The 27,366-nt window shown below is 40.0% G+C and overlaps 1 protein-coding gene across 9 annotated transcripts in view; it reads right to left on the bottom strand.

The window, feature by feature from the left end:
* The window catches only part of REV1 (REV1 DNA directed polymerase), a 42,890-nt gene extending 15,779 nt beyond the window's left edge, over window positions 1-27,111 (bottom strand). For 2 of the 9 annotated variants that reach the window (XM_088668628.1, XM_035115511.3), the window contains exons 1-9: window positions 26,977-27,111; window positions 18,382-18,445; window positions 17,613-17,745; window positions 15,883-16,051; window positions 13,817-13,966; window positions 12,843-13,528; window positions 11,144-11,251; window positions 10,203-10,319; window positions 659-782 (exon numbers count right to left, since the gene is read on the bottom strand). In XM_088668628.1, coding sequence (XP_088524754.1) covers window positions 659-782; window positions 10,203-10,319; window positions 11,144-11,251; window positions 12,843-13,528; window positions 13,817-13,966; window positions 15,883-16,051; window positions 17,613-17,745; window positions 18,382-18,438 — 1,544 coding nt within the window. In that variant the 5' untranslated portion in view covers window positions 18,439-18,445; window positions 26,977-27,111. Of the gene's footprint in view, window positions 1-658; window positions 783-1,126; window positions 1,239-10,202; window positions 10,320-11,143; window positions 11,252-12,842; window positions 13,529-13,816; window positions 13,967-15,882; window positions 16,052-17,612; window positions 17,746-18,381; window positions 18,446-26,849 lie in introns of those variants that run through there. The other 7 variants (XM_088668629.1, XM_035115512.3, XM_088668630.1 and 4 more) reach the window with 6 other exon arrangements.
* Window positions 27,112-27,366: the final 255 nt, after the last annotated feature.

The raw sequence follows: 27,366 nt of genomic DNA, 5'->3' as shown, positions 1-27,366 counted from the left end.
AACTAAGACTGAGGAAAATTGCCTCGGCTGAAGACAGGAAATAAATTGGAGTTGAGGTCTTCAAGGGAATGCTTACTTCCAAGACTTTGTGTGCATTCCGCACCTTTGGATGCTAGGTGGCGATGACATTCCATTTGACAAACTATCATCCAGGGACAACACAGAAGTGAGGCTCTGCACAGGCACACACACCCCCCCCCCCAATTCAACTAACTTGGTGCACTAGCTGGAGCCAGCAAAAACATTCCTGCTGCTGCAACAGGGCTTCATCTCCTCCCCACCTTATGTGCTCTCCAAATCTACTCTGAAGTGTTAGGAGAACCTCCAGTATAGTGCAAAGGCAAGCTGAATTCAACCCCATATGTATAACTGCACAAGGCGGGTTCCATAGAGATAAATCACAGTGAACAAGTATGTTTTAAGGAGCAACTTGAAGATGAAAACCCAGGAAAATAATTGTCTGCCTTGTGGAAGGGCATTTTAGCAATACAGGGGAATGAGGATACATATGCTCTCTTTGAAGAGCTGTAGCATGAGAGAGCTGTTCTCTCATCCCCTCTCTTCTCTTGTCCTGAACGTGTGAGGTAAACATCTACACTGAAAATTAGAGGAAACGCTGCAATTCACAACTGACTAACAGGAAATAGTTTCCTCTTACCTGGCTTCATAACTGCAAGATGCAATTTCAGCCATTGATTGCACAGATATTTCCAAGTCAATTCCATTCACTTGTGTAGACTCTGGATTATCATCATCTGGTGAGTCCAGTTCAGTTGCTCCTGCTTGAGAAATATTTTAGCTTTTTTGTAGTTAGCGGTTAAAAATAAATTACTTGCATAAGAAATCGATATAATATTTAAAGTTATTTTATTAAAGTAAGGGTAGCAGTGTTGGCCTACAAAAATTAATAACCACAATGTGTATTAAGGAATTACATTTATTACCAAAATACTGTACCACAAAATAGTGTGTAAGCTTTTGAGTTTCCCATAACTCTTCAACAGACTATATGGTAGACTAAGCACTAAGGTGGGAAGGGTGCAACAGTTTTGCCAACATACAGCCTGCCTAGTTTCTCTCCATTTCTGTTTTCTACCTGGTAAGGAGCCTATGGGTGGAAACAAACCTGGGTAACCGCTAGTTGTTGTGGTTCCAGATGGAAGACTAGCCATTATTAATCCTTCTTGTTCTCAGGAGGCCTTTGAGAAACCTGATACCTGCATAGCACATAAACAGTCTATTTGAATGTCTGCTGTCTCCTTCCCAATTTCATCTTGAGACTGATCGTATGCAGGCAACATGCCTTCAACATCAACTCATTTTTTCTTCTCTGGCTTCCCCCACCCCAAACCCAAATTGCTGAGTTTATCATCCATCCTGATGAAGAGATAGAGATAAACTTTATTTCGGCCATAGGCCCATAATGTACTGCAACCAAGAATAAAACAGTATAAAACCGACATACATAAAAACAATCAGACAAATTAAAAACATAAAAGAATCAGAACAATCAGGCAAAATTAGTTCCTCATACAAGGAACATTGTACAACTTTTTTAAAACGTTTCAAGTAGTTTTATGGGGTTTTTAGCTATGGTTAAAACGTTAGTGCATTGCAGGCCATCATTTTCCATTACTCAGCTCAGAAGGTTACTTGAATGATGTATCTTAGTGTCAGTAGTCGTAAAGTAAGTTATGCTGTTTTTTGTAAGAGAGAACTGAAATCAAATATCTTGCTACAAGTAATGTTTTGGTCGTATCATCATCTTGCAGCAGGTATGTTAATTGGGTCTCCAGCGGTTTGTCCGTGATTTCCAGAATTAGAGGGTACAAGATTTTAGTCCGAGCGGGCGTATGCAGGGGGCAACAGAACAGTATGTGGTAGAGGGATTCTATTGTTCTGTTGTCACACGTGCATAAAACTGAGATTTGGCCTTTGGAAAACCTGTGCCCCAGGACATTGGATGGGAAAACATTAAATCTTGCTTTGGTGAAGGCGAATCTGTGGGCTGCGACAGAAAGAAAAGACAGGTACGATGGAATCTGATGCGTGGGCTGTATGCCTTGATTCAGCGGGGAACATGTTCCACCTCCCGTTATAATATTTTGATGGAAATCATAGTTATCTAGTTTTTGAATTATAGTTCTTTTGGCTGAGGGAAGATCTAATTTCAATAGGTCCGATGGGAACAATCCGTAGGACATAATTTTGGAGTGGATTTTTTTTGCCCAGGGACTAACAAAGTCGTCTCTCCAAAGACATTGAATGAGATGGTGATTGGGCAATCTATGCCACAAGGACAGCCAATAGCAGAAAATATGCTTCCATAAGGAGTTTTCTAACGAGGGAATTTTAAGTTCAAGGCGAATAGCTGCATTGCTCACGCACTGGGGCAATTTCAAAAGGCGTCTCAGAAATTGGTTCTGAATTGTTTCTAGGGGCGCCAGATTTACTGATGCTCCCCATAACGGGGCAGCATAAGCCATTGTCGCCACCACTTTAGCTTTAAATACCTTTAAGGCAGATGGTACATGTAGAGCCCCTTCTGAAAAGAAGAAACGCAGTAATGCGTTCGAAAGGGCTTTGGCCTTGTTTTGGAGGTAAGCAATATGCGCTTTCCAGCCCATGTTGTGTTGAAAGTGCACTCCCAGGTATTGAAATTTTTGAACTTGTTCGATAGGTTTCCCATCCAACATCCATTTGTACAACTTCCGACTTCTGGAAAAAATAAGCACTTTCGATTTAGATTGATTTATGGTAAGGAGGTTAGATTTACAGTACAAAGCAAAAATCTTAAGTGCCCTCCTTAAACCGATTCTAGAGAACGAGAGTATCACAGCATCGTCAGCATACAGCAATAAGGGGCAGCGGTAATCCGCAAGGCGAGGAGCGTGGATAGCTAATTGTGACTCGGCTAGAGGTGTTCTCATGTCGCTTATAAATAGATTGAAAAGATAAGGGGCTAAAATGCACCCTTGTCGAACTCCTCTGTTGATGGGTACGGAGTTTGTGAGGTCACCAGTAGGTGTTATTCTCACCCTGGCGGTCGTCCCATCGTGGAGTTGGGTTATTAGCCACAATAACCTTCTATCAATGCCCCAATGGGCCAATTTTCCCCATAATAGTTTTCTGGGTATGCTGTCGAACGCGGCCTTCAAATCTATGAAGGCAGCACAGAGTTGGCCCCGCTCAGAAGAAGAGTATTTCCGAGCTAAGTGGTATAAAATTACTGCATGGTCCGTGGTTGAACGGTGAGCTCTAAACCCAGCTTGTTCTTATGCTTGGCTCCTCAACCAACCCCACAGTGTGGCAACTTTTTTTCATGGTAGAAAGAGAGCCATGCACAATGTACACTTACTGCACTTTTCAAAGAACTCATTTCCCACAAATTTCTTCTGTGGGGAATTGGAAAAGTGCTACCATAGTTAGAAAGGGAAAAGCAGCTATGTGAAGTTGTTACAGTTTGGATTTTAACACAGCCAATATTTACACTAGTATGGAACATTTTATGACGCAAGTTACACTTCATCTATGAAATCTCCTTTTAACTTTGCTATAAAATGAGAGATTTCCTCCTACCCATCTTGCCTAATCCTTTAAGCATATTTACAGAGATACGTAAATTCAATGCAATGACTATTCCTTGTCTGAAAATGGTTACCTGTTATTAAAGCAGTACAAATAAAAAGAAAATGGGAATAACATATGCAATATGTACTGTAGTTCATTCAAGTACACTATTAAAACAGAAAAAAACCCTACAAGCTGCTCTCTTTTGATGGTCAACTACCTCCCTCTACATCCCGAATTTCTTTTGCTCATTATTTGTCCAAAATATGTGGCCATTTGAGATTACCAAACAAGAGACAAGTTTTTAAGCCCGAGTCTGGCAGATTTATGTTAAAGAACTGCCCCTAACAAACTAACCACGTACCAACTATGAGCAAAATATACGGGAATGAGCTACAGTGTACAAGAACATGTTAAGTCTCTGTTGTACACAGAGATCACAAAGTACAGAGAGACCTACTCTAATATACTAATGCTTACTTTGAAAGAAGAGTTAAGTAACTTGGATTTGGCTTTCGTTTCTGCAGTCTACTACAGTGAACATTTAGAGTTATTTCTCCAAACCGGTGCATTCTTTGTAACTGCTGAATTGTGCTACAATTTGAGTTTGAAATGAATTATAATGTAGTCTTTACAGGGCAAAGAATGTAGTGGATGAAAGATGTGAGAGACAGAACATGAATAGGCTACTATCTTGACAGTTTAGCGTTGTCATATTGATGGGCTCATTCAAGTTACCCAACATATCTGCAACTGCAAATTAGAGCAAATTATGCCCCAAACAAGAACAATGTCTTCTGTCCATTTGCTCTTCCGCCCTGGCATAAGAGGTCATCATCTTGTCTATCTTCATGATTTCGATGGGCTTCTCCACAGTGCAGCACAGTAGATCCCCCCCTTAAGCTGATGGTCACTTCCTGTAAATTCAGGGCAATGCGAGACATACTGTCCTCACTGGAATGCAAGGTAGAGAACCTCTCATCAAAAGTTGGAAAACTAGACAGGCGCATGGTGAATGTGGAGCAACGGATGGAGAAATCAGAGGCCAGGACCCAAGTCTGTGAAAAAGAAATCGCTGAGAATAAATCTGTATCTCACGTGATGACTAAAAAATTGTTGCTCTTTAGAATGAAAATTGAAGAAACTGGGATTGAGGGAAAGAATATATTCATATCTTGAGAATGCTGGCAGATGAGGAAAGGAACCTAACCCATTGGCTTTGTGTGCTGATTTCCCTATCTCTTTGGGTCAGATAAGTTCTATCAGTAGAACAATCATTACCTGCTCTCAAGGAGATACAGAACAAGAATGGTAGCAAATGCAAAGCAACACAATTGTGGATGGATAAAATTAAAGACTGGTTTTTTAAGAGGCCCAAGATTCAACTGCTTGTAAACGTTTGTCCAGTAAGAGTGACAATAAAAGCAGGAATCATCAACCAACAAGAACTTTGTAAAAGATGGGGCTGATGCTGAAAAAGCACCTATTTCTTGTCAAACAAACGTTCACAGATCCTTAAAGTAACTGTCTCAGAGATCAAAGATAACCCAAGAGCAGAACACAGCATGGAGAATGGGAGGTATGAACAAATGACATGGTTAGTCATATGTAAAAAACTGAGATTAGAATTTGTTCCAAATCATAGATGGGTGTTATTTAGAGTTTGCACATGGATTACAAGAACAGAATTTACCAGTAGGTTAAAAAATAATTTACACACACACATCCAAAGCTTTTATTATGTTTCAATACCTATCATATGGGATAATTTATATATAGCAGACCGTTCCATGATCATTCCTACTGGAAAGTACATGTATTTTTTCTGTATTTTTAAAAATCTATGTGCCACTTTTTAATAAAACATTAGATTAAAATTATTTATATAGGAAATAACTCCTGAAGAGTCAGCAAGCTGCTCATTGCATTTGTTTATCAAATAACCCACAGGTGAACATACTGCTGAAAAATGAAAGTAGAAAAATCATTGAGAAATACACAGAATTCAAAATATGCACAAATATAAAAATCTAATTACCTACCAACAAAGTTTAAAAAAACACCATGTGGGTTATGTCAGGAAGCATACTTTTGCCAAGGTAAGGAATAATGTGAGTGATTTGAGAAGCCACCATGCAATGGAAAGGCACTCTACACTGTTTTTATTCCAACATTCTTGGAAAGCGAAGCCTTGTATGAATTTGTAAAACTTAAATCAGCATGCATTGCAAGACAACACTATATTACACAAGGTCCAAGAAGTGATAGGCATAATGGTGTGAATTGCACCTTCAATCGTTATCACAATGAATACTGCTACAGCAAGATGTACACTACTACAGTGTTCCTGCATTATTAAGACAAAGCAAGTGCTGTGGCTCATGTGACTAAACTCATTCTTGTCAGCAAGATGGGTGAAAGAAAGGAAAAAAGGAGATGCATAGGAGACTAGGATTTGTTATGGCACACTAGCAACTACGCCATGTTGTACCAGAAACCAGAGTATAATAATTGCTCTTACATCCATCACAGTAAACTATGACAACAACAACAACAACAACAACAAACAAACAAACAAACAAACAAACAACAGACTCTATAAAGGTACTATAATGCCACCAGAAGGTGGAGAAACTATCCAATCTTAGAGAGCAAGAGTAGCTTGAAGGTCCCCACAAGTCCCCACAGAAGGACAAATCAAACTTTAATAATCGTTTTTCATACAAACACTAGAAGCCTCTCTCATGCTATTTATTGTGCATGTTAAAGATACAGAAGAACAAAGCAACTTAAAAACTTGAGTGTAAATTCTACTACATTTCCACATATGCCTGAAATGTTAAAAGTAAGCACACTCTTTTAGTGTTATTTATAACAAGTGTTAAAAGATTGCACCTTGTGTTGTCAATATACAGGGCAGTCTCGAGCAGGTCGGGCGCCCTGGCGCTGAGGGGCAGAGATCGCTCCGGCGCCCCCGCCCTCACAGGGCGCAGCATGGTTTCCGCGCGGCTTTGCTGCACAGCGCCCTGCCTACCGGCCCGGCGCCCTGGCACATCCCGCCACTGGGAGTCTACCTAGAGCCGGCCCTGTCAATATACTATGCATTGACAAACTATAGCTATATGAATGCCCTTGTTTTTATTGAGGTGTTTTATCCCATTTATCAGCCCTAAATGGACTGTCAAGGAAGCTAGTACTATGGCACAGTACTATGAATGGAAAATATTATCTCTGAATATTCTGAAAATATGTGAAAAACATGAAAGCAGAACAACTTCTATATTTGTAGTTCTTCCCATTACCTTACTTTCCACTCTACTTTCCACTCCACAATCTGTAGTATTTATGACAAATCTCAATATGGTTATCTGTCTGATCTCCAATAGCAGAAGCTAAATGTAGAAGTAATTCTGACTTCTCACAGTGCTACTGATGTTGGCTGTAATTGAAGTATTTACATTGAAAAATACTTAGGAATGTCTGTTTGAGTATCTAAAGGACACAATTCTGGTACAAATGTGACATACATAGTGACACATTGTATCAGACTCCTGCAACCCATTAGCAGATGAACAGAAGGGCTGCATTTGTGAGTTGCCATGCTCCAGGGCCACCTCAATCTCATTTTGCCTCCTCCCTTTGAGGGCAAAACCAAGTCTGAAACCCGAGGCTTGCTATCACAGGCCGAAAGAAATACATCAATTTAGCATTAATAACTTACACTCTATGTTTGGGATGGATTTTTATCATTCTAAGTGAGAAACCAATCTTAGCTGTAAAGCAGGAAATAAATAGGATAAATGAATGTACATTTTATTGCCAGTATCCTGTGCTAACATTTCACTGTGGAATGCACTACCAATGCACTATTAAAACAGCTATGCTACATGATACTTTAGAATCAGGGTTGTTGTTTTTTAAGTACCTTTCAATGTATTAAAGAACTGGAAGATCTTAGATGTCTTGGACTGGACAAGACAATCTTGGAATAAAGCAACATTTCAAAACAAAATTCAGGAAACCATATCTAACAATATCTATTCTTGACTAAATGATTACAGTCCACTTAAATCAGGCACCCCCAACCATTTTCTGCTGGGGGTATATTTGGAAATCTGAGAAACTGGCATGATCACCAGAAAAAATATCAACTCCAGAAACTGATTATGTATGCAGCAGCACCACCCAGATCCTACTAGCTCAAAGGTGGAAGGAAGACAAGATACCGACAATAAAAGAATGGCAAATGAAAATGATGGACTATGCAGAAATGGCAAAACTTACGTAAACGCTCAGAGACAATGACATTGAGAAATTTAAAAAGAATGGGAAGCATTTGTTGTATGTATGTATATGTGTGTGTATATATATGTATATATATGTGTGTGTGTGTGTATTGTAAACAAGCATGATGGCATGCATTTAGGATAAAACAGTAAGGATAAGAAAAAGAGGTTTAAGTAAATTATGCAGAAAAGGTATATATTCAAAGAACCAGGAAAGGAAATGGAGGGAAGTCAGGAGGTTAAAGAGAACCTCCGAAAAGATCTTTTCTTCTTTCTCTTTGCTTCTCTTTACTTCTATTTCACTTTTTATTTTTTTATGTTGGATATTTTGTATCTTTAATTTTACTTGATGGAAAATAATTGTTGAAGTTGAAATTGTAAAACCAATAAAATTTATTTACAAAAAAAGAAAAAAATGTCAACTTCACAGCAGGAAAGCTAGTGGTGTTCAGAGCAACACTGCGTAACACAAATATCCACAGGCACAACATACACCCCCGCTACGTATATCCCTTCCAAAGAAAAAGAGCAGTAATCACTAAAACAAGAAGCAGACATCAAAAAGCAGGCAAAATACTCTCCAAACAAAAATGCCTAACACATATGCACAAACACCCATTAAAAACAGAACTCAATTTAACTTTTTTGTTCCTTGACCTTACTAGGCAGCAGTGGAGTCCTTTTCCTTTTCTAAGGAGTTTCAGAGGTAAGCAAAGCCCCAGGGCTACAGCTACCCCACCCTCCTCCTTTCTCTCTCTATGCACACTGTCTCTAGGTTCATAAGGAGACCAATCTGAAAAGAGGGAAAGAGACAAGGCAGTGGCAGCGGCAGCGGCAGCAGTAGCAGCACCAGCACCTGCAAGTCCACATTTTGCTTCCTACACAGCCCTGCTACTGCTCTTTTTAACAATTCAGTCAGGAGGGGCAAGGGGGGCCCAAGTTAAAAGAACCAAACTGCTCAAGCCTTTCTAAATGTTTAGGAAAAAATGTGGCTTCCTTGGGATCATAGAAGTGTGATCCAACAAAAGAAGAGGAGGAAAAACAGTATTCGGACAACATGGCTCGGAAAAATAATAGCAGCTATGCTAGATCAGATTAAGGTTCCATCTAATCCAACATCCTGCTTTCAACAGTAGTCAGCTCCATTCTTCCAGCAAGCCCACAAAGCAGAGCATGGAAGACTACAACTATCCCCCCCCCAACCATTTGCCCCTAAAACCTGATATTCTACCTAGAAACATTTATCTGTCCTAGTTAAAAGCCAATGATAGACCCATCATGCAGGAATTCGTCTAATCCTCTGTTAACTACCACAATATCTTTGGGCAACAATGTCCATAAATAAATTTATAAATTTAAGTACTTGCCTGTGCTAGATCTACTGCCAGTCTATTTCATTGAGTGACCCGAGTTCAAATACAACGAGGGAGAAAAACCGTTCTATCCCTTCACACCATTATAGTTTTTCTTCCCTTTTCCCCACTGCAATCTTAAAACTAAAAAGCTCCATTTGCATTGGTCACGTTCCTTTGTTCATCTTCGCTGCTCCTTTGCCAGTTGTAATACATTCTTTGTTTAGATGGGGCAATCCAAACTGTATGTAGTATTCCAAATGTTTTTGCCCCATCTATTATATATTTTGGAAAGCGGTTTGTCTACCTGTCTGTTCTCTAAGCATTCAGACGCCTCTTGAAATATTGCCACCCAAATTTGGCAATACGGTTCCCAAAGTGGAGGAGCCAAACCTCACAGCGGGCCATAATGTGTGGAGGGGGGGGGGGAGTGGCAGAATGGGAAGGCAAAACAGGCCTGCCACATGCAGCCACACTACAGGAATTGCATACCAAAGATGCACTCCTGCTGGCTGCAGGGGCCTGCTTCATCAGCACATTTCACTCAGGGAATCCATTGGTGAAGCAGCACCCAGTACGCCTGAATCCTCCTGCTCTCTGCAGTGCAGTCACAAGGAGAGAGAAAGAATACCCAGTGTCTCTTTCCCTCTTCCCTCTTGGTTGTATAGGGTTTATTAAAACCCTAATTAAATATCAGGACCAGGTCAGGGTCAGGTGTTCCCTGGGTTAGGTTGGGGTGCACAGCTCTAAAATTAACAAATTACACTATCCATATACCTGTTTTTTGGTTTCTCAGAATTTCCAGGCAACGCCAGGTATTTTCAGCTAAATTTATATAAAGTTATTTTAACTAGCAAGATACTACCACAGCACTACAGAACTAACTTTGGATTGTTACAAGTGACAATCCTATATCTATCTATCTATCTATCTATCTATCTATCTATCTATCTATCTATCTATCTATCTATCTCAACAAATTTCAGTTTTGTACCTGCTTTGCCATTCAATAATTTATTCTGATAATATTGCCATTCCAGCTGGGGATTTGCACCAGGACGAAGCAAAGATTTTCCTGATCCTCTGTTACTCGTAACAGCAACCGGTTTGCCTGTGAAACATAATACAGTTGTAAGTCAACTTGCACTGCAGTTTTGTAAAAGATCTATGAGCACTACTGCAAATCACTTAGTAACACAAGTTCTACATATCTACAATTGTAAAGCTTTTTTCATTTGTTTTACTGAACATGATTAAGAGAGTGCATTCTGTTAATAGAACACATATCTGTATGGAATAAATGACAGTTTAGCATACAATAGAATTATAGCCTTAACAAGGATTAATGCAGACATTGCCAACCTTATTAAGTCCATCAGCACATTTGGAAGCTTGAGAGAGTATTGCAAGCACTGCTTCCTTTGATCATTTCTCCCCCTCTGAGACACTCTCCATCCATTCAACACACATACTTTCTCTCTGTTTATGTTCACACACACTTAACTTTTACTCAGTCTCCACAGAAAAGTAAAGTCCAGGAGAATGGATGCTCCTGTATTTTTGTAAGTTTACACAGGAATCCCTCCCCCCCCCAAACCCCTACATACCATAAAATTAAAAACGCTACCTTGGTAGACTGCACAGTAAAAATAATAATCACAAATATAGTGCTTGCCTGAACCACAACAATGATCTTCATGATTTTGGGCAGAGAGGTGACTACAGGATAGTGATTTTGAGAGTAGTCTATAAAAGTTAGAACACACATTTTTGTGCTAAATGAATGACAAATCTAGAGATATTTGTAAGTACAGTAGCACCAATATGTAGGTTTTCTGTTTAAAAGCTTACTCATGCCAACAGGTGTGCATTTAACAGTACTTTTCCACCTGGTATATAAAAAGCTGCAAAGTGCAAAGAGGAATGAACACTAACCTTTTAGATCAGGTCTACCTCGGATACCCACTGATACAAAGAAGCAGTCCATATCCACATGCATTATACAGCTTTGATGCTTGGTTGAGCTCAAGGTGGCTGCATAATCTAACATAATAGTAGGCAAATGGAAAGTTGAAACCAGACTGAACAATTTTTTTATTCCTATTATGCTCCTATTAATCTAGAATATATCATCCCACTCTTTGTTTGCAATGATTTAAACTGTCCTTAAAACATGTAGAATGTTATGTAGTCCCATTTAATTTTTTTCCAAAGGTACCATTTCATTGTTGCATATATTGTTCTTCACTGCAATCAATACAATTTCAAGAGTTTGTTGTACACATCTACTCAAGATACTTGGCCACAGTAACTTTGTAACTACTGTTCTATACAGTACTACCGACTTTTCCTAGCTCTTGACATTTTCAGACCAAATCTGGAAGAACTGATTAACATTATGGCCTTTCTTTCTCAATGTAACTGAATATGCCACCACAGCACAAGCCAGCAGTCATGGGCTAAAAGCTACCAGCACCTGTCTAGTTGGCCATTCTCCTAACTCTTACTAAGGACAGTGGACGTTTCCAATATTGGCCAAAAGAGTAGCAATAATACCGTAGTAGACAGTTTATACACATTCTTAATCATTTGTATTGCAATAGAAGTGTGAACACAGTGAGATGTCATTTTCAAATTATAAACCTAATGATATATATTTCGTCCTCCAACACCACAGTATAACATGGTATTCCCTATAAAGCCTAACATTCCAAACAACAGATTTATAATGAAGCTACTAAGGGCTCATCCAGATTTCCCTTTGTCCTGTGTTTCTAGCCACAGCTCCGGGCTTTAAAGCTCCATATCCAAGTGTTTTGGGTTTTTTGTCCTGGCATTTCCCCCAGTAAAATCTGCATTTTACCACTGAATCGGAAGAAATGATGTGAATTGCCGCTTCAGCAATAAAACACAGGCTTTCCAGGTGAAAACACTGTGATTAAAACAAACAAAAACAAACAAAACTACTCAGACATAAGACTTTTAAAGTGTGGACCTCTGCCTCCAAAGCACAACACAAAGGAAGTCTGGATGAGCCCTCAGACATCCCCCCCCCAAAGTGAATTTGATACATAACACTGTGCATTAACAGTTAAGTAGCCGTGTTGGTCTGCCGTAGTCGAAACAAAATAAAAAAATTCCTTCCAGTAGCACCTTAGAGACCAACTAAGTTTGTCACTGGTATGAGCTTTTGTGTGCATGCACACTTCTTGCAAGCACACGAAAGCTCATACCAGTGGCAAACTTAGTTGTTCTCTTAAGTGCTACTGGAAGGAATGGTCTCTAAAGTGCTACTGGAAGGAATTTTTTAAATTTTGCATTAACATTGAAATGCAGGCAACAATATTTGCTCAAATAATTAGTGACTAAGTCGGAAAAAGAGCAGCTAATACCGTACCTTTTGACATGGCATGCACTCCAGTCCCTACAATCCTGAGACTGCTCATAAGCAACCAACCTTAACTGTAGCACATTTGGAATGCTGCACTTATAGTCTCATCAAATTATCTTGGAGGTCCATACTGCCCATCACTAGCTTGCATAGAAATTTCAATGTCAAAATATAACCCGTTAAAGTTACCGTAATAAGAAGAGTGAATGGCTTTTTTAAAGCATAACCTTAAAAAGTACCTACCCGAGTCAGCTTTGTTAAGTATAGATTGCCCTGCTTTCAGTTTTTTTAACTTTTCTCTTCCTGGGAAGATAGCATTGTTCTGTTTCTGCAGTGTATTGACAAAATCTGTAAATTCACTCTTCCAAGTAGCTATATGATGCAATCTTGAACGAGAGTAAAAGTCGGAAATGAAACTGCAGTTAGGAGGTTTGGACAGAGGTGACTCTACCTTATTAGAAGGTACTGTAGTGCTTTTTGTGCTTGAAGGCCCCTGAACTGTAGAGTGATGAGCACCGTTTCTTTTAATATTACTGTGCAAAGATGAACAAGGTGAGTTAGTCATAGTCCTATGCGCATTTCGTAAAAGTTCAGTATTTTTGTTGCTTTGTTGAAAATGCGGCATAGAGCAGTCTCTAAAGTCTCTCCTTTCCTCCTCCTGCACAGGAGCTGGAGACAATCTGCTTGCAACATTGTTGCCAGAGTGCACCAAGCTATCCTGTGTCTTTAAGGCACTGTTGGAACTATGAGTGTGTCCATTGAAAATGGAAATGCTGTCTCTATGATGAATTCCGTTCTGCTTGCTAGCAGAAAAGGCTTGCTCCAAATCCAAGACTCTGGCATCTTCAGTCTCATCTTCCATGTTCAATTTACATGTTCCATTGGCTTTGATTTCATTCTCTACTTCATACTTCTTTACTAGACAATTTCTAAAAAAAAGATGGTATAATACAGAAATTAGGAAAAACTATCAATTAAAAACATTTACCACTAAACTCTCCCCGTCTATTGTACTTTGAACCCCCCCCCCACTTCCACACACTGGTTTTAATAACAAGTTGACAGAATTGTTTCATAAACTTAGTCCACTCAGTTTTAAAGAGTAGTTTGAAATATGCCTAGAGATCTTCTAAGAGCTGCATAAACAGCATTAATATGAATGATCCGAGATGATCATCTAACATAATCTAAATTTGTAATTCAAAATAATTACTTACACCCTGTTGAGCTCCACAGAGATATTGCTAGGACCTGCAATAGATTCTTCAGGTTTGCATATGGTATTAAAACAGAGGCCTTTTTGAAAACTTGACTGTTTTGTATAAAGCTGATATGGAATGTATGAAAGGAGCCGTCCAGCCTTTATGCTGTAAAGAAGATGAGAGTTTAATCAGAGAAGTTATTACAAATTCTGACTCTATGTAGAGTTTTTATCTTGTTCTTAAAGTAGGGGGGTATACCCCCCCAGCTGAACAGCACATACTTTCATTAACGTATTTAATGTTGGGGAGAGAAGCTGTTGATTGCACTTGTATATTTCTATTTTACTAGCTTGATTGTCTTATTTCTAGACACTTCTTTGTCCCATTATTTTATACAGAAAACAAAACTTAGTAACTGGAAAGGTTTTACAAATTTAAGGTAATGTTGGGAACCCTCAGGCCTGGAAGCCAAATGTGGCCTTCTGGTCTCCATATCCAGCCCGCAAGATTTTTTTCAGGCCATGTTCTTCACTGACTCTGCTTTCTGCCCTCAAGTACCTTTTGCCTGGCTGTAATAGGTCCCTGAGCTGTTATAACGCCTCTTTGATCGCCTGGAAGCAGGACATAAGCCTGCAACCACTGCACAATAGAAATATAGCTTATTGTACAAAGTTAAAGCTCACATCTGTTGCTTCATGCACTTCAATCTCGTCCCATGTGATTTCCCCCTCGTCCCATGTGATTTCCCCCTCTCACTCTGCCTACCACTGGCATGCACCTCTGTTACTCTGTCAGTTACTTCAGTTCATATAATTGTATATAATTATTTAAGTGAAATATTACTGTTTGATCAACACTTTTTTATTTGGGGTTGTGGATTCGAATGAAGCTTCTTCCACAATTCCCACTTGCAATGCTAAAGTATTCTATGAGGGTTTTTGATGTGATAAACGCAGCCAAGTCCCTGTTATGCAGAAAAAGAATGTAATCATGCATGGTCTAGGGAAATGCACTGCCAAATCATAGCAATACTGAAACTTAATTCTTGATGGTGTATTTCCCACCCAGCTTCAATCTGTACACTAACAAGAAGTTTGGCAATGGATCAAAAGCCAATATATGCTGCAATTAAGAAAACTACAGTAAGATCATATTACCCAATTAAAAGAACATAACTTGTTAGCACTTATGTGACCAGGTTTCTAAGGGAGTAGCGTAATCTTAAAATGTTACAATGGGGATAGTCTCAAGTGCAGATCATTTGTTTTCCCAATACTGTATGTTCAGTAAAATTCAAATGACATGTCAGTAAAATAATTGCTACATTCTAAAGAATACAAAATAATGCAATAAAGTTGAACACATGAAAGGTATAACAAGGTATAAATAAGGAATAATTTACTTCATTATTTATAAATCCTAATATCATTAGAGATCCTAAGCTTTTATTAAAGCTATCATTTATATTTCCATTTTTAAAACCTTTTTGTATAAAGAAATTCATAACTATATGCCAGTAAGATAAAATAGTGTTTGATTTTGCTTTTTATCTCCAGCCCTGAATTAACAATCCATCATTAAATCAGAGAATAGTTAGTTGCACACTGAGTGCTTATTAGATTTTTTTCTTTAAATTTATAACATTCACTTTAATCAGCAATCCTGTTGATCATAATTTTATTAATCAAAACCATTACTGTACGCTTATTTTAGTCAGAAATTTATTTGCTAAGCACTCAAAAGTCTGCCTCTTCAATATTTTGCATTCAATTCCCATAAAATTTGATCCATCCATCATAGATTTATAGGATAATCACATATGAAAACATTTAACACATATTAAATAATATTTCAGAATGCAATTTTGTTTTGTTTTTTCAAATTTGTTCACATTTGGAACACTTAAACCTGTAGTCCTCCATATGTTGGTAGACTCCAACTCTCATAAACCTCAACCAGTAAAGCCAACTGTCAGGGCTGATGCAAGCTGGAATCCAATGATACCTGTAGGGTTCCTAGTTTCCTATCCCTAACTTAAACAGTATTATCAAGCCTGGATATGATTCTCCAATAATATTTACCTATCTATTATCCATTCTGGTCGGACTACTTTTTCCCCTTTGAGTTCTTTTATTTTGGCATTTGGAAGATTTGTTGCAATAATGTGTGTTGTTTTGGATCTAGAATAGTATACATGATATTGTCCTCCATGCAACATCATTAGCCGCCTCAGTTCATCAGCTGATGGATCTGTAACAGATTTATGAAAATACATGGGTAAGTACTTTTAAATGTTTTTCTACAGAAACCACACAACTGAAGTATTTTGCAGAGTCAGTTTCCTTCATGAGCTGCTCCTAGACTAATATATCCACAATACAAATTAATGGACATAGGAGTATTCATCTGAATATTCATGTTGCCAAAATTTCAATAATTTTCTGATAAACTGAAGGAAATGCAAGATAATAATTTTTAAAAGCTGCCACCAATGGTTTCCAATTAAGGACATCTGATTTATTTATTTTTTCATTCCATAATATACCATAAGGGACCCAGGTGGCGCTGTGGGTTAAACCACAGACCCTAGGGCTTGCTGATCAGAAGGTCGGTGGTTCGAATCCCTGTGACGGGTGAGCTCCCGTTGCTTGGTCCCAGCTCCTGCCAACCTAACAGTTCGAAAGCACATCAAAATGCAAGTAGATAAATAGGAACCGCTACAGCGGGAAGGTAAACGGCGTTTCCATGTGCTGCTCTGGTTTGCCAGAAGCGGCTTTGTCATGCTGGCCACATGACCTGGAAGCTGTACGCCGGCTCCCTCAGTCAATAATGCGAGATGAGTGTGCAACCCCAGAGTCAGTCACGACTGGACCTAATGGTCAGGGGTCCCCTTACCTTTACCTTTATAATATACCATAGTCACTCTGTGTTCACTGAATACAGTTCTTATTACAAAAAATCTGCACAAAACCCCACAACTGTCCATGGTTTCTTACTCAACTGACTCTGTTGAAGGCATGGTATTACAGTGTTTCCACTCCTACCTGCGGGGGCAATTCTAGAGGGTGGCATTGGGTAACTTCTGCTTGGCCCCATGGAGACTGCTCCATGGGATTGTAAGCCTGAGGGCAAGGACTATCTTTTATCTGATCATTGTAAACTGCCTTAGGGGTCTTTTTGACCAAAGAAAAGCATATAAATGTTAAATAAATTAAATAGTTTCAGAATGTATATTCTGTCCTTCATTGCAAAAACAGTCTCAGAGAGGATCACAATGTTCTTAACATGGTAACGTAAAATTAAGATCTAAAACCAGTACAGCCAACCCTTCATCAAATAACAGCAGCAATCCTAATCACATCTATGCAGAAGTAAGTTCCACTTCTTACTCCCTGAAACGTTAGAATAGGATTGCAGCCTGAGGTTTCCAGACCTAGTGGAGGGCAAAGCAGCCTACATACAGAATATTGAGGGGGGGGGGCAAGCGGCTGTGTAATACTAATTTTAGAAAAATTCTACACTTCAATTACTCATTTAAATCTTGCATTAGAAATGCTTCTTGTGAAAGCCACATAAAGTATTACCTTGTGTATTTTGAAGCATTTTTAGTTTGTTAGGGGAACTAACCAGGCCAAAAGCAGTCTAGATGGCTCCCCTCAAAAACAAGACTACAGAAACTTATGTCGAGGAGAATGATATATAAATTGCTTTGTGACTTCCACACAGTATAGCTCCTTCATCAACTTTGCTTCATCCTAATTTTTCTTAAAAGGCATTTGAATGAATATTTTGAAAGAATGAAAGCTATCACCTGTAAAGCCATTGACATAGATGGCAACTCCATTAAAGATACCAGATGAAGTTCCATCTTTTTGGTGTTGCATAGCTGCCTCTGAACGGAACTGATCCTCCAGTTTCTGGACTTTGGCCGGCATATATCCTCCCTGGAATGTAAATAAAACAGACTTTAGATATAGATACATTCAACTTTTTTGTGTCTATGGAAATGGGTCAAAAGGTTTGCCAGCCTTTAAAACTATTTAATATCAGTTTAGTTTTGGCTTGAATATACAGTTGTGGAAAACCTTTAAATGGAATAATCACATAAACATTATTTATTTTATTATTAGAATATTTTAATACCACTTTTCAACATTGGATCTCAAGGGAATGCTAAATAAAACATATATTGAATACATGTATGTAATATATGTATTACAATATATTATAATAATATATTATTACAATATAATTTATTACATAAAAATACAAATGCAGCTAATAATCCTTAGCAGGGTTAAAATCACAGCAAACCCACTACTAAGCACCTACAAAAACCTGTATGTTCTGAATAAGTACAAGAAAAATATATATCATTTTCTAGCCAATGTCCCATATGAACTGGATAGTATTACCTAAACATCCATTACACTTTGCATAAGTCAGAGATTAAAACAGTAAGGCTATTATAGAAATTATTGTAGAAATAAAATAGTTATGTTAAAGCTACCTATAAACACTAGGAAAAAGCAAGCTAAGTCTCTAAAATGTTATGTTTATAATTTTAGATTTAAACATACCCATATTCCCCAGCCATCTCTGTCACTGGCTCTTTTTCTCCATCCCCCTTCCTTCATAGTGAAGCTATTTAGGGAGAAAAAACATACAAATATTGTCAGTATTACTATTATATAATTTCAAATTGAGGTGTAGGAGCTACAAATATTTACATTGGGAAGACTTTAAACAGCACACCTGATGTACCCATTCTCTTACCACAAAATATAAATTCACATGTATGCAAAAACTTTAGAAATCTTTAACCTAATATTGCACAACTTAAGTCTATCTTGAACCCTAGGTGCTATTTGCCTATATACTGGCCCAATCTTTCAAATAACCTCTCATCTAGCCGTACAAACCAAAATAGCAGTTGATATTGTGACATTTAGGACAAACTAGATGCAATGTCAGAGGGATTTCTCCCCCCCTCTTGAGATTAGGAGATGGTACTTGGGCGCTGGCAGACAACTTCCTGTGGCTTGCGGAATCAGAGCCTTGAGTTTTCTTATACTGGGCTAAAGTGATGTAGCCTCATTACAGTGCTAAGAACCACAGTGCAGATATCAGAGATAAACCCTCTGTCTCCTGTTTAAGAGTAAAAGGCGGGTTTTCCTCCAGCCTAGCATTGAATTAGGTTAAAATGCTGCCATTTACTTTGCACAGAATGCTGAGTGTCAAAGAAAAAAGCAGCGTTTCCAGAGGGCTGCAAATGTTGAATGAAAGTCTGGCTGCATGCATGTGCGTTATCTGTATGTCTGCTTGCATCTGTGATAGCTTATGTATAGTGTTTGACTGCATGTGTGTGTGGTGTGTGACACAAGAAAGGGAGAGTGCTGCACGACTGCATGTCTAGTGAGTGTATGTGCTTGTTGCATTGTGTGTGTACATTGGCCACACAAGCACTGGCATGTTGCCCTCAGAAGGATGACTGTCAATGTGGTTCTTGGGCCAAAAGAAGTTACCGTATTTTTCGCTCCATAGGACGCACCTGACCATAGGATGCAACTAGTTTTTAGAGGAGGAAAACAAGAAAAATAATAATTAAATATTTGAGGAAGCTTCTTTTGCAAAAGGGGAAAGCTCCATTTTTTAAGGATCAGCTCAAGAGTTGTGCATCTTTTTTGCAAAGGGGGAATGCTCCATTTTTAGGATCAGCTCAAAGTTGCTGAGTTTCCTTGCAAAGGGAAAAAATCCTGTTTTTATGGGGTTCAACTCACAGTTCTGCAGCTTCTTCTATAGGAAAGGGACCCATTTCTACAGTTTCCAGACAGATAATCTAATCAGCCAGTCACATGTCTCCCTCTGCAGACAACAATTGAGGCCTAGGCAAGGGGCCAGGAGCTAGCTCTCTTATCTCCCTCCAGATCTCTTGCAATCAGCTGCTGAGCAGGTTCCTTTCAGCTCATTCTCTCTTGTTAGCCTTTAGCAAGTAGATAAATAGGAACCGCTACAGCGGGAAGGTAAACGGCGTTTCCATGTGCTGCTCTGGTTTGCCAGAAGCGGCTTTGTCATGCTGGCCACATGACCTGGAAGCTATACGCCGGCGCCCTCGGCCAACAATGCGAGATGAGCACGCAACCCCAGAGTCGGTCACGACTGGACCTAATGGTCAGGGGTCCCTTTACCTTTACCTAATCCAATTAGTGTCTTTTCAGACAATACGTCTGGTAAGTACCCTGCCTCAGGATTCCAGATACACTACCCAGCAGTACTCTAGTGGGTGAAAGTTACCTCATCTCCTTAACACTTCACTGTGAATCAAACCTCATGCCTTCTGATAACAAGTTGGAAAATGGTCAATTATTATTTCCTCCAGGGGATCCAAACAAGGAAGTAATTGCATCAGTCCTGCCACAACCTGCCTTATATTACGCCCCCATCCCTGAAAGGTAATTTGAGTAGCATAGACATAAATTAAGAACACAATGGCATTCTTTGTTACTTTACTACCACAATAATGGATGCATTAGAGACCCCTGTCCAATCCCAGGACCATCATTTTGATATTCTGCATTCTAGATAACAAGTATAGTGTTTTGTTATTCTTAGGTTGAATTCTTTACTGCTGGATGTCATCAATAATTTGAAACACAATTCAAAGTATGCACAATTCTTATTTATTCAACTCCTTTGAATAAACCTGCCTGAGCAGCAGGTTAGACCAAAGGGATTTGAAACTAGATCTCCTTCATCCTAGCCTGACTACCTTTGTCCCTTCCTAGCTCTCTTGGGGAAAAAAGAGCTTCTAAAGTCTTCAAACAAAATACAAAGCACAGAATACTCATCTTCAATGTTGAGATTTGGCAGTCTCTACAGTTCTTCAGCCAAATAGGCATGCTTTCGTGGCTCTATTCTTACAGCATAGCTGTCAAGTTTTCCCTTTTCTCACAAGGAAGCCTATTCAGCATAAGGGAATTTCCCTTTAAAAAAAGGGAGAACTTGACAGCTTTGTCTTACAGACAGTTCATTTTTAGAAAGCACTTGCATAAGCAGATGGGCTCTGAACACATTGGTAAACACATCTAAATCTGCCGCCTTATTTTTGTTATTTTACTACCCAAGTACAAGCAGCACAAACTTATGTTACTTTCTACATTGATTGGTCATATTCCCATCCCATTCTCTCAAGTAGGAAGCCACACATTTATCTTCAAAATCTATTTTGGCACTGTTACCCCATATTCAGAGTGTATACACACCAACTATTAGGTATAGTCACCGTCTTTTGCAGATACATTTTTGGGTTAGTGTTTTCATCTTCATATTACAGTATTGGAATAGCATTATTTTGGTGTTTTGAAAGTGCCATTCAGTAGAATGGTTATAAGCTATCCTACATTTTGCAATGCATTCTGCAACCATTTGCTTTGTGTGGAAATGGAGAGCACCTTCTCTAGGACCTCCTATTAGGAAGAATCTTATGTCAATTAGTTCCACTTGTGTAGCCACTCCCACACAATTCTGTGAAGATTAACCTAATGGCATTTGGTGTTCGGGACTACCACAAAGATAATCAAGGGGTTAAAAAACAACCACCCCATGTGTATCAGTATAATGTTATTTCAATCTTTGAAGTCACATAGGTTAAACTAATGTTTTGCTCTTTAAAAGGAGGAGTAGAAACAGTATCCATTGAGTGTTTTTGCTCTTTAAAAGAACAGGTAGAAACTGCCACCATTAACTCTTCTGCACTGTTTCTTAAACAGAAATTTAAATTGTAGTGTGGGGTGCTTTATAAAAAGCAAATTCAAATTCCGTGCTTTAATTTTATACCATATATTGGACTATACCCAGGCTAACTTAGCTGTACTTATCAATGAAATCAATGTAAGTCTTTACCAATGTAGGTCCTCTTTATTTCTATGGGAACTAAATGCAGTGTTAGAAACTGAGATATGAAAGCTAAGAGCTAAATGGCACCTTAGGTCTAGGTTATGGGCACAACAACGGAATGTCTAAGCACGCTTTTTTATAACAAGAATACAAAACTGAAAATGAATGAACTGCAGAGAAAATATTATGTTCATTTTTCACAGGGTCTACTCTAGTCTTTCCCCTGCCAACCCTCCTAATATTCTTAAGAAGGTCTCTTCTCCAGTCTTCAGAGACTAGCTGGAAGTGGGGGGCGGGGAGAAAAAGAACCTCCTTTCCTTCCACTCTGTAGTTTTAATCTGAAATCTTAGGTACTGTACTGCGCCCAGAGCTCAGAAACTGCCTGTGCTGCGGAAATTCCCTGTCACAAAATGCACCCAGAACAATGGGTGTTTCAAACACTGACTAAATAAATTTAACAGAAGGCAATCCAACCCATGTTTTATTCTAAATTTGAGGTTTTGTAACATTTGGGATTTTACGGATAACAAACTGTCATCATATACAGAGCACCGTAACAATCTTGAGAAAAAGTCCATGAACATTACTACACTGCTATATGAGGCCATTTGTTGGCATTTCTGTGCTAGCCATGGACAAAGTACAGGCTACTAAAGACTTAAAACAAAATATTGCCTCCACTGAACAGCTGGCAGAGGAGGGACTGGGCAATCTGTCTTTCTTCCACAAGCCTGCTATGCCTTGGTGTTGGCCACAGAGGAAGGGGCTTCCTTTCCGCTACAGCCAGAATGGATGGAGTGAACTATTACTTCTCCTCCAGCCCACTCATTCACCTGTACAGAATTCCTTGTCACCCATGGCAACCCACAAGTTGTTAAATACAAAACTGCACTGGAAATGCATGGTGTGAAAAGCCTGAGACAAGTAACCATGCAAAGCACAGATGATCTGGCCATGAAAACAAGGCATAGCAATCACACATAGGGCATCCACATAAAGGCTGGGATGACACCCAAGAGACAGCACAGATTCTGTGCTTGACAAAAGTTGCTGAGTCAGAGTTTGCTTTATGGAAGCAAAATGTGAAAACATGATTTTCAGAGACATGAGCATTTGTTAACAAAGGTATCCATTAGAAACGAATTTCCTTCCCTACAAATTGCAGAGATTCCAAGTGAAACTTTTACAAGCATTCTATACTATATGGATTTGTCAACTTTAGTGGATAATTATGTATACTGACAGCTTATTCATTAACAAGGAGAACTCAGATCTGTGTTGTGACAGAAAACTAACAAAGAGTTCAGTTAGCATCTTTAAAATACTGTGACTGATTTCACACCATGGTTTAAACATGGTTTGGTATGTACAACCTGGAATGAATCCATCTGAACCTCAGTCTCACACATTCCACTATACCTCTCTTAGCTGCAACTGCAACTATGTTAAGTCTTGCTTTCCCTAAACCTCAGCTTGCTGTGTCTCAAGACTAGAGATCATGGTTTACAATGAATTCTGATTAGTTTAACAAACCAGCTTCATAATTCATGGTGTGAAGTTGGCTTGCTTTAAAGCCAATGAGTTCATCTTACGCATGAAGATCCAGTGGTAGCTGTTGACTGCAAAAATGTGGGAATGCTTCAAGTCAATTCAAGCCTTCAATCCACTTCCATCAGTGAAGCCCTGAAGGTCAAAGGCAAAGCTGTCCAAAACACAATTTGTCTGCTATAGCAGTTGCATTCAGAATGCTTTGTTCCAGGGGTCCCCAAACTAACTAAGGCCCGGGGGCCGGATGTGGCCCAATCACCTTCTAAATCCGGCCCGCGGACGGTCCGGGAATCAGCATGTTTTTACATGAGTAGAATGTGTCCTTTTATTTAAAATGCATCTCTGGGTTATTTGTGGGACATAGGAATTTGTTCATATGTTTTTTCCAAAATATAGTCCGGCCCCCCACAAGGTCTGAGGGACAGTGGACCGGCCCCCTGCTGAAAAAGTTTGCTGACCCCTGATTTATTCACTTAAAAAAACCTTTATGGTGCTGTTCTTGATTGTACAATTTTTTTGATGTGCTTATGATTTTATTTTGTTCTAGTTAGTTGTGCTGGCTTGTATTGAAGTGGGGTATACTACCACCCACAGTAAATTATGAACAATACATGCTTAGGTGCTCTCTGCTACTAAGCAATACTGTACATATACAATTGTACCCCCTGCCTCCAATGATCAACCCAATCCAGACTATCAAAGTTCCCAAATTAGAAAGTTCAATGCAGTTCTTAAGTTTCTTATTCTAGCCAAAGGGCATGAAAGACTTGTACGAATAGTACAATACAGTTGTACCTTGGTTGCTGAATGCCTTAGAACTTGTACGTTTTGGTACCCAAACAATCAAAAACCTGGAGTGTGTGTTCCGGTTTTTGAACGATTTTCGGAAGCCGAACATCCAGCACAGCTTCCAATTGGCTGCAGGACACTCCTGCAGCCAATCGGAAGCCGTGCTTTTGTTTTCAAATGGTTTCGGGAGTCGAACGAACTCCCATGATGCATTCAGTTCAAGAACCAAGGTATAACTGTCATAATAATACAAAATAGCCATCCATAATATAAGCTGACATACTTGATGTAAGAGAAAGAAGATACAAGAGACACCAACAAGCTTTCTAGAAAGTACAGTGGTACCTCTGGATGCGAACGGTATGCAACCAGAGCAGTACGCAACCTTAAGCGCTTCTGCACATGCGCGTGACGTCATTTGGCGCGTCTGTGCAAATCGCCGAATCCAGAAGTAAACCACAGCGAACGTAACCAGAGGTATGACTGTAATAATAAACATGCAGAGCAATCTAAGAGCCCTGTAAGATCAGACCAAGACCGACCTAGTCCAGCATCCTGTTCTCACAATGGTCAGATGAGATGCCTACGGAAAACCTGAAAAAAAGACTTGAATACAACAGTATTGTCCCTACTTTTGCTTCCTGGGTACTAGTACTCCGATTTTTTGAGCTGGCACACAGCCATCATGACTAGCAGATATTTCAATAAACATATAAAACAGATACTTGCAAGTCAAGTCACAGAATATAGAGCACATTGCTTGTATTAGTTATATGATCAAGGATCTAAGCATGAAGAAGCCAATTTGCTACACAGCTTGTGAAAGTCGACTCACAGGGGTGGGGATAGGTTTTGGGACTGGCATGGGTCCAATTGTGACCCTGCAGAAATCTCTGTTTTAAAAAATATTTTAGCTGCTTTTACTGTATGTCTGTGCATCACCTTGAGGTGCATGTAAAAAAAACACCCCAGAAACAAAAATCAATAAATAACAGATATATTGGAAGGAAATTACTTTGAATGTTAAGGGTATGGTCCAACCAAACTTGATCATCCATAAAAAGCAAACCACATGATTTAATTATAACATATAGGCCTAAAGATGTACTTCAGGGGGATTTTCAGCTAGGTGTACCAATACAAAAATATTATTTTCTGCTATTAGAATTTCTAGACTAAGTTGCCAATCTATATACAATTATCTGGAAGTAAATTCCATTGAATTTAATGAGACTCACAGGGATTATTATGCAAATATGAAGCAAAAGAACATTAACCACTGTTCCGTACAGTTATTTTCCAAGTACTTAATACATTTTATGCAAGCAACTTATTCAGTCTAACTACCTTTTACTTTATATTATTTGTATTTAGTTACTAAACTAGTTTAGCATTTTTGTCTGATTAATAGCAACAGAACAAGCAGAAACAAAGATTACAGTCCATTCAGAAAGCTGTGGCAATTCTTCCTATTAAATTTCCAAGTTTCATTGTGTTAGTGGAAGGTCAAGTTATGACCATACTCAGTGAGACATTCCCAAAGTTAGTGTCTTTCTTCTGACTCAACACATAATCCAAAGCATATATACTACCTCACATATGGAAAAAGCTGACTGGTTTTGCCCTGTAAATGAGAAGCTTCAGAACAGAATAGCCACTAAGAAAAAAATTTTATTTATTTTTTAAGTAAAAAGATATTTTTATTATGTGGTCTTTCTAATGTTACCCCCACTAGTAATGGTCTGCAATGTTCAATCAATCAGCAGGTAAAACTAGCCTTACAGAGACAGAAGAAAAGGCCAATGTCAGGTCAGGTTAATGTCACACAAGAGACAAGATAGCAAATGAAAGGTCTTCAGAGACTAGGTGTGTTTAATTATCTTTAGTTTAACGAAGCTATTATAAGGATCTTATCTAACTACAGCCCCTGGTGTTCACTAGTGATTAAGCATATAAAGATATGTACCAAGACTTCTATTTGACCTTTTGTTCTGAACCTCTAGGGCAGTATTTTTGGGGCAAGCAATTCCACCCCCCTTTGCAAGAATTATGGGACTGAAACGTGCAAATTGGGTAGCTGTCTAATACACATAAAGATGCATGACGGGTGCTTGAACAAGATACTCAAAGAAATCGGAAATGATCCCATCTGAGCAACTGTCTTCATCCCCACCACAACCAAAAGCAACTGGAAACATGTTTCTTATCGCAACCCAGCTGTGAAATCCTGTTGCATATAACTCGCGCCAGCCTTCATGCGGCACCGCTCTTTTCTATCTACCCGGTTTCCCTTTTTCTTTTAAACCCCGAGCCTGAGTAGCCGGCGTCTTAGTTTTGCAATGGGCACGAGCGCCTGAAGACGCAGAGGAAGGAGCACGGAAAAAACAGCAACTCCTTCCGTGTCAGTAGATAAACCCCAGGCATCCCCCACTTCCTCACGCCGTGTGCGAGCTGTGCCTGTGCAGCCACCAGCAAGGCAGCTGGCAGGGATGTAGAAAAGCTGCGAGGCACCGCCATGGTTCCCAGGACGTGCTCGGCTTGCAAACGACGCTGATCCGGAACTAAGGGCAGCGGCGGCGGCGGCGGCGTCAACCAGGTTGGCGCCTTCGAGGAGGCCGAGGCTTCGCTGACTTAAAACAACCGGCCGCCCTCTCCCCTCCGGAGAAGCGAGCAACCCAAGCCCCGCTCGCCAGCCAGGAGGGAGGCCCGCCCGCAGTGGATCCGGGCCTGCCAAAGCTTTGGTCCCTCGCCCGCCTCCTCCGGAGACTTGCAGGGTCAGGCAACCCTCGTGTCTGCCTGCGCCGTGTGTACGCACCACATGGGGGCCTCCCCCGCTGCCGCTTCAGACACAACAAGCGCCACTTCCGCACCGGGATAGGCAGGCAGTTGTGGGCGAAGGCGGCGGTGGCGGGGCCGCCAACCTCTTCCACAGCCTCTCTCACCTTTCTCTGCCCGCTCGCCGGGCGTCGCCGCCTGCCCTGCCGGGCCGTGTGGAAACCTCACATCGCGTCCTCGGCTCACGCCGCCCGCCGCCGCAGCGAGAGCAGCAGCTGCTCCTCACACACTTCGCCTCGCCTGCGCCTTCACCTCGCCGTCGCTCCTCCTCCGACCTTCCCTCTCGGAACGCCGCGTCACGCACGGCGCGCTCAAGAGTCTCGCGCCGCCAACCGCCGCAGCCGTTGGGCCTTTTCCCTCTCTCTCCCCCTCCCTCCCCTCCCTCCTTGCTTGATCAACAGCGCTCCTTCGCCGCAGCCAACCAATCAGACAGTCCTGCCCTGAGGCGGCGCCCCCTGGTGGCCTTAAGCAGTCGCGTGGCCAACAGGGGGGGAGAG

The sequence above is a fragment of the Zootoca vivipara genome, chromosome 4 (assembly GCF_965207765.1).
Source record: "Zootoca vivipara chromosome 4, rZooViv2.hap1.1, whole genome shotgun sequence".
Lineage (NCBI taxonomy): Eukaryota > Metazoa > Chordata > Lepidosauria > Squamata > Lacertidae > Zootoca > Zootoca vivipara.
This window is presented reverse-complemented; position numbering and strand designations above follow the sequence as displayed.